This window comes from Numenius arquata, chromosome 2 (assembly GCF_964106895.1).
Source record: "Numenius arquata chromosome 2, bNumArq3.hap1.1, whole genome shotgun sequence".
NCBI lineage: Eukaryota > Metazoa > Chordata > Aves > Charadriiformes > Scolopacidae > Numenius > Numenius arquata.
The window spans coordinates 58,009,455-58,023,150 of record NC_133577.1 but is presented as its reverse complement, the minus strand read 5'-3'; the positions used below and the strand labels follow the sequence as shown (position 1 = coordinate 58,023,150).

The following is a 13,696-nucleotide window of genomic DNA, read 5'->3' as shown; positions in this document are numbered from 1 at the left end:
TGTCTCAATTCTCTACTTAAAAAATCGGAGAAAATACACATGAAAAGGGTTTCTTTTATGTAAACTGGGCATACGTCATACATTTATCTAACTGCATGGGGACACCACCATTTACAATCCCTTAGGTTCAATAAATACTATTGATATTATATAATTATCCTAATGAACATATTAATCAACCCTAATAATCATAATTAAAATTGAAATATATTGTAGTTTCTTTTTTTTATTTTCTGTTGTCAGTACTGAATGCAGATTACAAGCAGAACAGTGTTGAAGAAGTATTCAGCCCCCCTTGGTGAATAGATTTCAGATCCTATTCCTGATTCCCACTAGCAAAAACGAAATCACCATCAGGACCGGTATCGGGGCCAAATTGCTGGCAGGCACAATGAACCACTAATTGCTGGATTCATTAGTAAGACTCATAGTTTGTCCCCATGAGATGCTGAACACTTTCAGCTCCTTTTAAAACCTAGCATCTCAGAAATTAAAATTAACAACTGCAAACTAGTATTTCTGTTATACTGTAGAAACTCAGCATGAATTTGAAGTCAGATCACAAGAATGCCAAAAATCTATTATGTAAAATTAGGCAGATTTTTATCTACCATTTTCCTGTTAATTCTGTAGAACATGCATGCATCTATGCACAATAGATATTCCATGCTGTTTCTCATGCCTAAACAATTGGTTAAAATAGTTTTTATAAAGCTGAAAGAAGACAACTGGCTTTAAAAATACCTTTCAAATAGCCCCAGCATCACACTGTTAAGATTGGCCTATTCTTTTCAGACATAAAACAAATGTCTATTTAAGAACACATCCAAATGCATTTCCATCACTCAGCCAGAACACATTCACCTCCCAGAAGCTAACACTGTAAGAGATGGAAAGAGAGAGGGGGAGAGAGAGAGGAGACCTTTAGTCCACCTACTGGCTTCACTAAAGGCAATGAATCCAGCCCTAGCTCATTTCAAGTAGGTTCAATTGTGTCAAAGGTTACCCACAAGCTATTTCTTGATGATTTATAGCTGATGTCTACAGATCCCCTTTTATTTTAATGATGACTTCAATACAGACGTTAAGACATTCTTTGTCTTCGCAGAAGTATATGAGAGGGAAGTTGACATCTTAAAAAAAATTCCAAGAGGCTGATTCGCTATTTCTGAACAGGGCCAGCTCTGGGCACTTTTTATATCTTATCCAGAAGGAAAAGGGGAGGGAAAAAAAACCCTTCATCCTTTTCTCCCATACTAAAGCTGCTATGTTTTTGTGACTTATTCTGGGCACAAATCCTAGAGCACTGACTCAACGTGTATGTCACCAGTTAATTATGATCAAGACAAGACACTAGGATACTTGGTAAGCTTAAGATAATTTTATCGCTTTGCCAGTAATAACATGTATTTATATAGCATTATTTTGCTCTGTTTGAGCCCAGAGCAATTTACAAAGTGAGTCCCAAATGATACTATCATGGGAATCCTTCCACCCAGCACTGAACTGTAATCATTTGGGGCTGGAGAACAGCGGCACAGGAAAAGCAGTAGCAAGACATACTGCATCCATTTGAGATTTAAGATGTTATGCCAGTAAAAACCCCAAGAGTTGTCCAAATGTGAAATTATTTTTAGCCTCAAAATTAGCCTGTGTGCGTGCATGTGTGTGAGTGTGCACATAAGGTCTGTGTGCATGTACGCGTGTCTGGCAATCTTCATCTCTATAGACATTTTGAGCACACCAGCCAATCTCCATCAGGTTTGATGAAGTCCTCAAAGGTCCCACATCATTTGTGTAGAGGGACAAATGGGTAGGGAGGGGAATTCTCTAGGCCTCTCCCCTCAGGACAAGACTCCAGTGCTTACCTACACTTTACCAGACAAGAGGGGATCCCCTGGAGAGAGGTATTCTACATTTCCAGTGACAGTCCAAATATTGTGACGCTTCACAAATGAAACTTCGGCTTCACTGGCACTCTTGGAGCATCGCGCTCATTTGAAAATGAAGGCAGAAGAGAAAGTGTCTATTCAGTCTGTTCTGCTCTGCAGGCCTCCGAGTATCTGTGCTATTTTCTCGCTTAGGGTAGGCAGAAGGATGGGGCTGTTGTCTTCCTCACCCACTAGCCTCAATAAACTTTAGTTGTTTGGTACAGTAGTGAATCTCCCGGGTATTATACCACCACATCATTCTGCCTATAAGCTGCAGTTCACTGGGAAGACTCATTTTGTGTAGAGAAATTGGTATTTCCAAGGCTGTGAAATGAAGAACTGTAAATCCAGACATGAAATGTAGTGGGCAAATACTCACATGACACCATTTTAACTTCTGGTATCATGAATAAAATGCTACTTGACATACATTTCTCAGCCAAACTGTATGTGCTGAATTTGCCTGACCCCAAATTAGGTCTGTGCCTTTTATAGAGAATGTTGAAAGCACAGGCTATCCACACATTTATGAAAAATAATAAGCAAACAGAGATGAATGAATTTGTGCCAGAGTTTTAATTGCAGACTCTATTTTCAGTGGACATCAGAAATTAGGTTAGGAGTACCCGGAAAGGGAAAGAAGATAATTTCATAGAAGACTAAGAATATTGGAAATAAGCACAAAAGAGGGTCATTCTGATCTGCAAGCAAAGCAGAAAAAACAACAGATTTTATACTAGAAAGACTCAAGTTTTACTGAGGCAAACAACACCTAAATTCAAAATATATTAACTTACAGCTGTAACCTGAAGTCTCTACAGCTCTTAGCATGGCTAAAGATAAAAATAATCACCAACCTGGAATGACTGCAGCCCTGAGAGAGCCACCTTTGGAAAGACAGAAATTCACAAGAACCCAACACAACAAAATACGCTCCAGAATTATTATATACATATGTTTTCTTCCTAATTGTACACTGAATTAAAGCGGCTTTAGTAATTCTGTCACTACATTACTCCCTTTTCCGGTACATTGCTTCACAGTTTTCTCTGGAGCATTTTGGAGATGAATAAATGTACCCCTGAAACTCAACTTTAAGAAGCTTTTTGTGCCAATTTTCCTATGGATATGTCATGTTGGGTTGTGTTTGTCACTGTGTAACTCCTGTTGTGTTCTGTTAGCTCGAAATCACGTAACACGATGTGGCTGATTCATGACGTGACATGTCACTGCCTGGCATGTCAGCTGAAAGCCTGTGCAAACCCATGTGCTGCATCTCCACACACACAGAGCTCTCTGAAATGGCCCCTTATTTTAAACCTAGTAGCAGGTGCTGGCACATCCACTCAAAAAAGGTTTAAGAAACACTAATAACTTAAGAAATACTCATACTCTGTTCTTTCCGTAACACTATGACTGGAAATCGAAAAGCCCTCTCTCCAGCATTCCCATTAGAGACAAGGTCTTCCCCTCTACGCACTCCGCATGGCAAATACTGAGCAATCTTTTATCAAAGACTTTTTTCTTAATAATTTTTTTTTCCTCCAGAGATAGTAGTTGTGGCATTACCTTATCTTCCTTTAAAAGCAGCAGGGAAAAAATTTAGCAACTGAAATGAAACAAACAGAAACTAAAGTATTCATTAGTACTAAAAGTACATATTTGAATTCATAGTCTGGCAGCATTAGTGGATAAAGGCACATAGAATCATAGAATTGTTTAGGTTGGAAAAGACCTTTAAGATCATCAAGTCCAACCATTAACCTAGCACTGTGAAGTCCATCATGATCGCGACGAAAACTTTATACTGGTTTCATATATTAAATCCTGTCAAATTACATCAAAACCCAAAATGGTTTGTTGGATCAGCTTGCCTGCCTCTGATGTGCTTTGGATGCTCTCAAATGTTCTCTCTGGTTACTACTGAAGCATTCTGCTGGGAAATACTATAGTAAAAAGTCTAATTCTGCTGAGAAATATTTATGCTTTAGCAGAATTGTCAACATGAAGTCTTCTATGATTAAAACAGTAACTCATAGATTCATTTTGTTAGCTGCTTTCTAAGCCTTTGAGATACATTTATACCAGTCTATAAGTTTCAGCCATGACAGCCTGAAGCTTTTTGTTTAAATAAGATTCACACATATTCACATGACTCCAGGAGCTGGGAATTTAAGGATGTTATCCATTATAATATCAAAAGATGCAGCCACGCTGCTTTAAAAAACGTGTGTAAAGTGATGATTTCCACATAATTTCCCTGAAACCCTCTTTTGCACCAGTTCATTTTACACTAAACACACTGCATTCTGTACAACAAATGTGTAGTTCTGAGAAACTTCAGTGAGATACTTGCCAAGCACTTCATATAACTCTAGAGTTAATACTAACCTATAAGAAACTGTCTCTTTGAATTTGAAAATAAAATAGGTTTCTTCTCCATTCTGCTCCTAACTGTTGCTTCTCTTCAGCTACACACAGCTACCAGGGATTAGAGATTAAAATATTTCAGATTAAAAAATCTGTAGAGCTCCCTTGTTAAATTATAGTGACTCAGCTGTTGGTACATGAACACTTACTGCAAGATATATTTATTTGATGCTTAGTTTGAATTGCTTGCCTGAATGTCTCAAGAAGAGCTAATTTCAAATCTAGCATGTAACATGGAAGCAAACCATCCTTCTGCTGACAAAGCAAGCAGTTTCTGGAAGCTGCTACACTGATCACATTGGAATTTTATTCAAACACCTCAGAAATTTACTTTCTGTGTTGTAAAGTTCTACATTTGGTAAAAGATGGCTCCATTGCTGTCCAGTAGACAGCCCTGCCAAGAAAGTCTATGCATGTCACTTTTGATTATTAACATATGCCATAAAATACCCAAACACTTCAGATGAAGCTGCAAAGGGAAGATTTCATTCCTGAGGTGAAGTACCTGGCTCCCTTCTAGAAGAATCTGGTAGAATGAGAGTCCTCTGCTCCATTTCAAGCTGTCTCCTAATCCATGAAATAGGTACATTGCTACAGTACTATTATTTTGCACAAGCCTGTGCTTCTGGAATAAACACATTCCTTGATTTAGAGAGTCTAACAGCCCGGAGTCTGAAAAATAAATCCTTGGTAAAAAGGATGACCTTTACTTTACAGGAATTTCATATTATGAAGGAAACTAAAAATTAATCTGATATTGGCATAAGTGGCTGGTTTGTTATCTTTATTTAACTTAGATCTAATATTGGTCCTTCACCTTTGCAGTGCTGTGATATTCGGCAGCCCTCAGTGAAAAAGGCTGTGTCCCAAGCTAAACTTCACAAATTTCTCCTCACAGTTGGTTCCTCTTCCTCAGCAGAGAGACTAAGTATTTTCCAACTCTCCCCACAGAGCAAGCCCACCCACATGTGAGGATTATCAACAAAAAGCACTGCAACATGAAAAATCTATTTTTTTTTTTAATCTATTTTTTCATTCTGCAGCTACAGATTCCACGCTCTCCTTTTACTACTGTTCTTAGGACTGCATGGCCAACTGGCAACATCAGCTCAACACTTATCTTAGTGGCACTGAAAAACCTTGACTCTGTGACACTGTTTTCTTGTTTGAGACCCTTCCTCTACTTCTTGCAAAATGCTGCTCGTTCTCATTCAACCTCTTTGTTCCAAGTGAAACTAGGCAGGCAGTTCTATCAAAAAGATTCTGCAGAAGTCAATGCTTAGGTATTTCTAAGTAACAGAGTAAGATGCAGACCAGAAACAAAATGTCAGGTCCCAGCACTCCTGAACACTGAGGGCTTCTGTAAGTGAACCTGGCTTTATAGCTGCCTCCTGGAAGTAATCATAGAATCACAGAATGGTTTGAGTTGGAAGGGACTTTAAAGATCATCTAGTTCCAATCTCCCTGCCATGGGCAGGGACACCTCCCACCAGACCAGGTTGCTCAAAGCCCCATCCAGCCTGGCCTTGAACACTTCTAGGGATGGGGCATCCACAACTTCTCTGGGCAACCTGTTCCAGTGCTTCACCACCCTCACATGTCTTCCTGATATTTAATCTAAATCCAATCTAAATCTCCCCTCTTTCAGTTTAAAACTGTTACGTCTCATCCTATTGTTATATTCCCTGTTAAAGAGTCCCTCCACATCTCTCCTGTAGGCCACCTTCAGATACCAGAATGCTGCGTTAAGGTCTCCCCAGAGCCCTCTCTTCTTCAGGTTGAACAACCTCAAGTAATAGTGCCTGGTGTAATAACTTGGTTCTCAGTATGAAGGCAATGCTGTGGATCATTTAACCAAAAAGAATGAAAACCACCTGCTGCCCACACCACCAACTTTGCCACTTAGGAAAAAGAGGGTGTTTTATTTATTTGTACCAGGTAAGGAAGGCAATGGTGGCAAGAAACAGTAGTGAACTAGTAAGAAGCACATACTGCATGTTTGTCATTACCACTTTGCTTTACATCTCTGTTCCCTGTCTCATTTCTGAAGACCTCTCTTACTTAATTTGTGTATCTCGCTTTTGTTTTGTGACCAGATTTCAGAGAGGTTTTTTTCCCCCTTTTACTTTTTGTTATGTTTTCTTCTGAGTTTTCATTATAAAAAGTGCCGACTGAGCCGAACAAGGGCTGACTGGCTGGCAACTCTGCTTGAGAGACAGGCTCCTGCCAGAGACGTGATATCAGGAAACAGAGCTGCGCAGAGTTAATCTGAAAAAGCATCCTAGGAGCCCCTCCATGTAGCTGATTTATTTTTAGGAAAGCAGGGAGGGGAGGGAGGCAGGCAGAATGCTGTGCAAGTCCCTACTGCTGCTGCTTTTTAGATATTGCTGTTAACATTGGTTTTATTGTTCAGAACACATTCTCTATTTCAGAAAAGCATCTTGAGAAGTTCCATTAGTACACATCACTTCATTGTGCTCCAGCAAATGCTTTAAAAAGGCATTGTTTAAATGTGTGGACGTCATGTATAGGAAGAAGAGCAAGGAAGAGGAAAATAGTTTCAAAGATTCTGTCACCAGCTCCACATTTTGCCTTTTGGGATTAAAAGCATGGGCAGCAAAGGAAAAAGGCTTCCAGGTAAAGAGATAATTAATTAGCTACAAGGTCTCCATTCAGAATGGACAGGGATGCTAAAGAAGTAGCATAGCACCAAGTTGCATAGCACAGATAAGGCAGATGAGGTCTCAGTTACTGCATCCACACGACAAACTTTTCCTTAATTATCTTACAGCTATTTCTAACCTGCTTGATGCACTGACAAGGGGACTGGGAAATGCAAGCACTGAAAAATGTTTTGAATTTACCCATTTATAATATTCTAGTGCTAATTGTTATTCTGGTGCTGAAAACCTTAATAGATTAATTTACAAGGATTTTTTTTAATCAGTGGCATATAAGGAATTGTGTCCAGTCTGAAATTCTCAAAAATAGAAGAGCCTTGCAAATCTTGGAGATAAGCCTTCTGTAAACATAGCCCCGACGTTCTAGCAGGGATGGTGCTTCTTACAGCACTTTATGTGAACTTAATGAGAACTCTTGTTCTTCACTTTAAAATATGTCAGTACTCTCTAATGAAAATAAGGATGCCTTAATTTCCTGCTGCTTGGATAGGCATTCAGCAGCTGCTGAGCTCTTCAATCAATAAAGAGGACAGTAATTGCCATTAGTATATGAGGCCTAACACGTGCAATGGGTTAGTTTCAGACAGGTTCCTCTTCTGTGCTCTTCAGGTAAAAGAATTTGGCCCCATCTAACACAATCAGTCACGTCCTTTGATCACCTGAACACAGCCACTATCAGTTGTCTTTATCACACAGCTGTCTTTTTTATAGCTGAAGTACTTCACAGTGCTGCGCAGAACAGTTAGATTATGTTTCAAAATATATTTGATATCACTAAATCAAAAGAAGTGTTATGAAGAGGAAACATCAATATCCTTCTGTATTTGAACGGCAATGCATCTATCATCTGTAGAGCTGAAATTAAATACTTTCCTTTAACATGTTCAAAAATGGGTACAAGGAATCTGTACGTCTACTTAGCAGCTACTAGGCTTCTGTGATAGTCATAGCTTGATGTGGCAAGCAAGCTGATGCAGCTATATACATAACGGAGCTTAGTGTTTTTCCCAAGATCTCCCCAGGAGAAATTTTCACATTCTGAGCTATCATACAAAAGGGAAAAATGAGGGAAAGGGGGACAAATGTAAACAAGTTAACAGGGCTGCTTAAGGTAGTCACCTAAAATGAAGTTCAAGTCAACAATTTGCCCAAAATAGAATCAGAAATATCATCTAGATGAGTTTTCTTATTACCAGGCCATTTTAGGGCCTTTTTCTTTCTCCTTCCTTGAGATGTTTTTCTTCCTTTTTCCATCACATGTTTATCCTGCATCAAGAAAGCTTTCCTACTGAAACTGGGAAGTATACTCCCATCATCAGTTTTGACTGGGACAGGAAAATCCCCAATCAGCTTCCCATAGTAAATAGTTTACTTACTTTTCCTAATAACATAGCCTGTGGTGTGTCTGAATTAAAATGCCCATTTTCAAAGACTCTTATTCTTTGTTCTGTTCCAGGTATCAGATATACTTGGTAAAAAAGTCAACAGTGACCCAGTTGTAGTTTCATATCCAGGCTTACCTCGCCTGGGTGAGAATGGAGCAAGAACCCTGTCGATCCCTTTATATCCTTCATATACTATAAATAGGATGCAAGACACAGCTGGTGCACGTGGCAGCAACTGTAACATCAGCAGCAGATATTCCTCAAAAATGGAAGAAGCTCCCCTGGAGAGTCTCTGGCCATTTTACGGTCAATCTGTGCTGTGGTAGAGAGGCAAGCTCTAAGTCTTTCAAAGGTGATTCTATTGCTGATTATAGGCAACAGGAAAAACTTCCAATCCAACATTTACTTTGGTGATCAGAGGATCAGATAAGGTGAAAATAAAGTACCATCTTCAGTTAAGGATTCACACTGATACTTGTCTGGATATTGCAGTTGAGGAGAATCTGATTGTGTATATCCAACTGCTTAGTGCTGTTTCTGGCTTGTCTGAAACACATTTCCTTTCCTTGTCACAACTCCCAGGTGCTACCGCTGAGCAAATAGTAACACCACTGCCAGAAGTATTTGAAAAGAACAAAAAAATTGATTTGGACAATCTGTGTGCTGTTGCCATTGATGGAGACACAACTGTGAGTAGGGTTAGGGCTGAGGTCATAACAAGGTTAAAAGAAAAGTGCCCAGGAATTCTCTCCTGTCACATCTCACACTGAATTGCTCCTGTTTTTCAGCAGATACTACAGACAATGCACTATGCTCCATTAAATGCAGGGAATCATTTAGCTACATTTACAAGCTACGTTGAAAATTCACTCCAGAATTACTGTACTTGAAAGGTTACATGGAAAGGGCTAGGATAGTGCATCACATAGGCACTAGATGCTGATTTATACGTGCAACATAAAAAGGAAGGAACAAAGGCAGGAATGAACAGGGTCCTGGCTGTTTACAAGTGAGAGTGATGTTGCTGTCCTTATTCAAGAGTATAATGCACCTCATCTGAAGTCAGTGTAGACTAGCTATCAGGTAAGAATCCTGCTAGCATGGTAAAGGTCACTGTTCAGATAAACATATTCTCTATAACATTGGGTTTTTTTTATCTCCTGCATGGCCCCATACAAGCAAGAGGCTTGAAGCTAATCAGAAGATGGACTGGTAGGTTATTCCGCCTAGTTCTTACCTGTACCTGTGCCTGTTCTCTCCTTGGGAGCGCTCTGCTACTTGGGAGCCCGTAACCACCTTGAACACCCAACAGAGCAGCATGCAAGCATTTACACGATCAAAGGCAAAATGTGCTTAAGACAGACTTTGGAAATCCAGCACAATTTGGCAAACTTTAAAGATAGTTGCCTTTCAAATGGGTTGTGGAGGAGGCCTTGGTAAATTTGAATGGTATGATTAGCATACCGGCTGTTTTTAAAACTGCTCAAGAAGAAGCTGTGTTAAAATCCATTTCCGCAAGACACACGCATTTGCTTTTGGACAGGCTCCACTAGCTCTGTTTCTTAAATCAATTTTTCTGGCACAGATTTCTTCTTGGAAGAATGTACGACACCAGCTCAGTTTCCTAACCAAAACTTGACAGAATGTGTGCAGCACAGCATAATGGCATCTTTACTTCATGGCTTCCTAAAAGTTACAGTACAGAAACCTAGGAAGTGAATTTGACTATTTCAGGTCACATCTGCTGAAAGGCGAGCGAGACAATGGAAGATGCCAGGGTAGTCTGCCCAGCACAATGTTCAAACACTGGTGAGGGCCACTGATAAAAGGTTTGCCAAAACAGGAGTTGCCAAGGTCTTAGAGGAGTTTCAGGGATGTGTTCAAGTCTTACTAGATTTAAAGGATGATCCTTGGCAAACTCCCCCTGATGCTTCTCAGCATTTCTAGAGCCAACAGTTGTTCCATCTGCTGCTGAGGCCGACTTTGAAGAATCCTTGCAAAGAGCAGCACGCTAACTTTAACACTATACAAGAGGAAAAAACCACAGCTTTTCAGAAGTGACCTAGATGGTTGCCAGTAGCTTGACACACTCTCAGGTAAGGCTGTCTCCTTGTCTTCAAACACTTGAGCGTATTACCAAAGCTGCGCCAGTGTAAACTGTGGGCTGAAAATAGAGATTCAGCAAACAGCATCTACTGAAAGCTTGTCTAAGGCATTAACTGTTCATCTGTGGAGGTCTGACGTACAGTAACAGTGAGAAAGACCAGCACAAACTAACTTCAAGAACCAAGTTGCTGCTCGGGCTTAAAAAAAAAAAAAATTAAAAAATGGCTGTGAAACTCAGACAGATACTCCCTGAAAACAGCTAAAAAAAAAAATTAAAAATAAAAATAAAAATCAGCAAACACAATAAACTTTTGGATCTGTTGAACACAAACAAGCTTTGAAAAAGCAAAGGCAGGTTCCATACAGACACAAACGACGGTGTTTAGTTTCAACACATAAGCTTCAGTTTCTGCCACTGTGATGGATTTGCCAGCGTGTTTTCTGAGCCAGGCCGCTGCACTATTGTGTAAGCTTTATTCTAATTACTGTAGGATCTATAAAGGTTTCTTTATCATTTAGTATTATAAATAATTGTGCTTCCAGGCTGGAGTTCAAAGCTCAGTATAGCATTCGCACAACACCACAGGCAGGTCAGGTGACCTTTCTCCAATTCTCCTCTCTCTGGTGCTGAGGACAGACAAAGTGATATGTCTGTCATACGCCATTACCATTAGAACAGAATCTTGTTCTTTTATTACAACTGAACTCCGCCGGATTTCTCAGCAGGAATGCTAAGTGAAATCAATGTCTTGGATTTCCAGGCTGAGCTTGGAGGTCACAGCCACTCTATCATTTCTCAGCATTATCCTTTCTCTTTCCCTCGCTCTCTCTCTGAGCCTCCAACTGGCACACAGCAGATTGAAAACAGCATGCATCACAGGGCTCACGCTGCACAATTTTACAGCCTTTTGGAGCCCCCTTCCTTTCCTTGTGGCCCACTTTTTCTTTTTTCTTTTTTTTTTTCCAATTTACAAATAAGTTTTGTGTCCTACAGAACTGCAAGCCAAAGGCACTGGAACACCTACAAATATGAAAAGGCAATGAAACACAAGGAAGAACATAGTCGATCTTGACAGCTGCCAGTAAGACGGCTATGCTTGATGGTACTGGTAGATATGGCAGGCCTTCTAATACCACAATTGCCACAAAATAAATACTGTGTCCCCTTAAAACTCATCAGACATTCTGCTTGTGCATGAGAGATCCAAAAACAACAACGGGATTTTAAGTGTAGTGGATCAAGCAAGCTGCTAGTCACACACAAAACCCCCTTGTAAAATGCATAAAAATCTCTTGTTAACCATAGACATGACTTTTTAGAAAAAACCTTGAAAAACTATAATCGAACACTGCCTGGTTTTGTGACTCCTCGCTCTACAGTATTTAAAAGAAGAGGCCAAGCCGAAGATAAATTTGGAGAAGTCAGAAAGTCTATACTGAGGAGAAGAAAGAAAATGTAGATCCAGAGCTTGATTCATTAACATAACAGCTACTGGTTCCACACCATCTATTTTACTCTTTGAACACGTATCTCACTGAGCTGACAATGGCATTATTTATTTGTCTGGTTATTTTTAATCGGTGCTGCTTTACTGTTAGGGTGAAAACAAGACACTACTGTCAATTCAAGGAATCTTTTCTGACACGATAAAGGATGTGGACAGCATGCTAGAGGACACTAACAAAAAGAAAGGACACATTTTTATCAAACTCTTGCTGTCACCTAAATGGGACCGCTTTTTCCCTATATTCCTTAGCTAAATTCTTCCTAGTTGTTTTGCAACACCTAAGATGTGCCATTCAATTTTGACCCCTTACTTTTGCTCAGCTGTGGCATACACTGAGCTCATTTTCTTCCACTGGACATGCTCTGTATCTTTTTCTAGGTATAACTAGTCCACACTTGCAGTGTTATACGGATGTGACTGCAAGCTGCTAACTTGACTTCTTAAATGAGAATGGACCTAATTGCCTAGCTATGACCAAGATTACTCATCAGAGCCCATGGCTTGATGGACAGATACCAGCCCTGTTCTATGACACAACAGACGTTGCTTTGGAGACTTGTTCCTCCAGAAACTCCCACTGAACCCCAGGACAGGATCCGGCCACAGATGAGATGCCCCACCACTTCCCATGTCTCATTGACACACTGCGAACCTGACTCTGGCTTAGTGTTCTGAAAGGAAACAACAGTTGTGTGCTGGAAAAGGAGCTGTCACCTCAGCCTGCTACCTGTTACTGAAGATGGAAGAAACAGCAGTGTGATAGGTAGGACGCTGCAAGGAAAATCATGGGATCTCAACTGAAGTGGTGACTGTTACTGACGTCATGTACGAATGATTGTTTGGTGTTACTGTGCTGGGGTCCTCCCATCAGAAAAATGGCACTACGAGTATTCTCCTGTTCCAGGAAGCCATCCTGAGATCAAAGCTGTCTGCAACTGAGAGGCACACACTTCAGAAAAAAACCAACAAACACATGGAAATACCCACATTGTCAGAAACACAATGCTGCAGGGCCTGGTACAGTACCTTGCTTTTGGGTGGAGGGCTGTTTGTGCTCTTCTCTGTGTGGATGCTGGTAGGGGATACAGCAGCACCAAGGTTACCCTGGGGTATGCCAGGTATCTTGCCTCCTGGAGACACTTGCATCGCAGCAAGTTGGGCAGCATACAACTGCTGTAAAAACAAACAAACGAACAAAAAAGGGGCATGGGGGAGAAGAGAGGAGAGACATCATCAATAAATAAGTCATTTTCCCAAAACTTCTCCTACCACAGATGATGTATTTTCCTTCTGATGGGTATTTTTTATTTAGCACACTGGTATATTTCAAGACAAGAATTGTCATCTCAACTTTTGTGACTCATTCCTCAGGGGACAAATGACAGATGTCACCATGAGAAATGTCCTAGCTTCCCTGTGTGTCCAGGGATTCAAAACAAAGAACAAAAGCTAATCTTCATGGTTTGCCTGAGCCACTGGGCAATCTTTCCTTTCCTGAGACAACCTAGGCTTAACACCAATAATATGCATCAACCCCTGTGGAATTCATATAATGCTTGTTGTGATGGTTTGGTTTATGTTTCTTCATCTTACTTGCTATGTTTGCCTTGTTTGCACAGGCTGTAAGTTGTCTGGGACAGGGTATGCCAAAACTT

General features: G+C 40.3%; 1 protein-coding gene across 5 annotated transcripts in view; it reads right to left on the bottom strand.

Moving 5' to 3' along the window:
- SOX5 (SRY-box transcription factor 5) overlaps positions 1-13,696 on the bottom strand; it is a 493,077-nt gene that overhangs the window by 47,054 nt on the left and 432,327 nt on the right. For 4 of the 5 annotated variants that reach the window (XM_074144406.1, XM_074144405.1, XM_074144407.1 and 1 more), the window contains one exon: positions 13,068-13,214. The exons of the other annotated variant lie outside the window; for it this stretch is intronic. In XM_074144406.1, the coding sequence (XP_074000507.1) occupies positions 13,068-13,214 (147 nt within the window). The remainder of the gene's footprint in view (positions 1-13,067; positions 13,215-13,696) is intronic. 5 annotated transcript variants of the gene reach the window in all.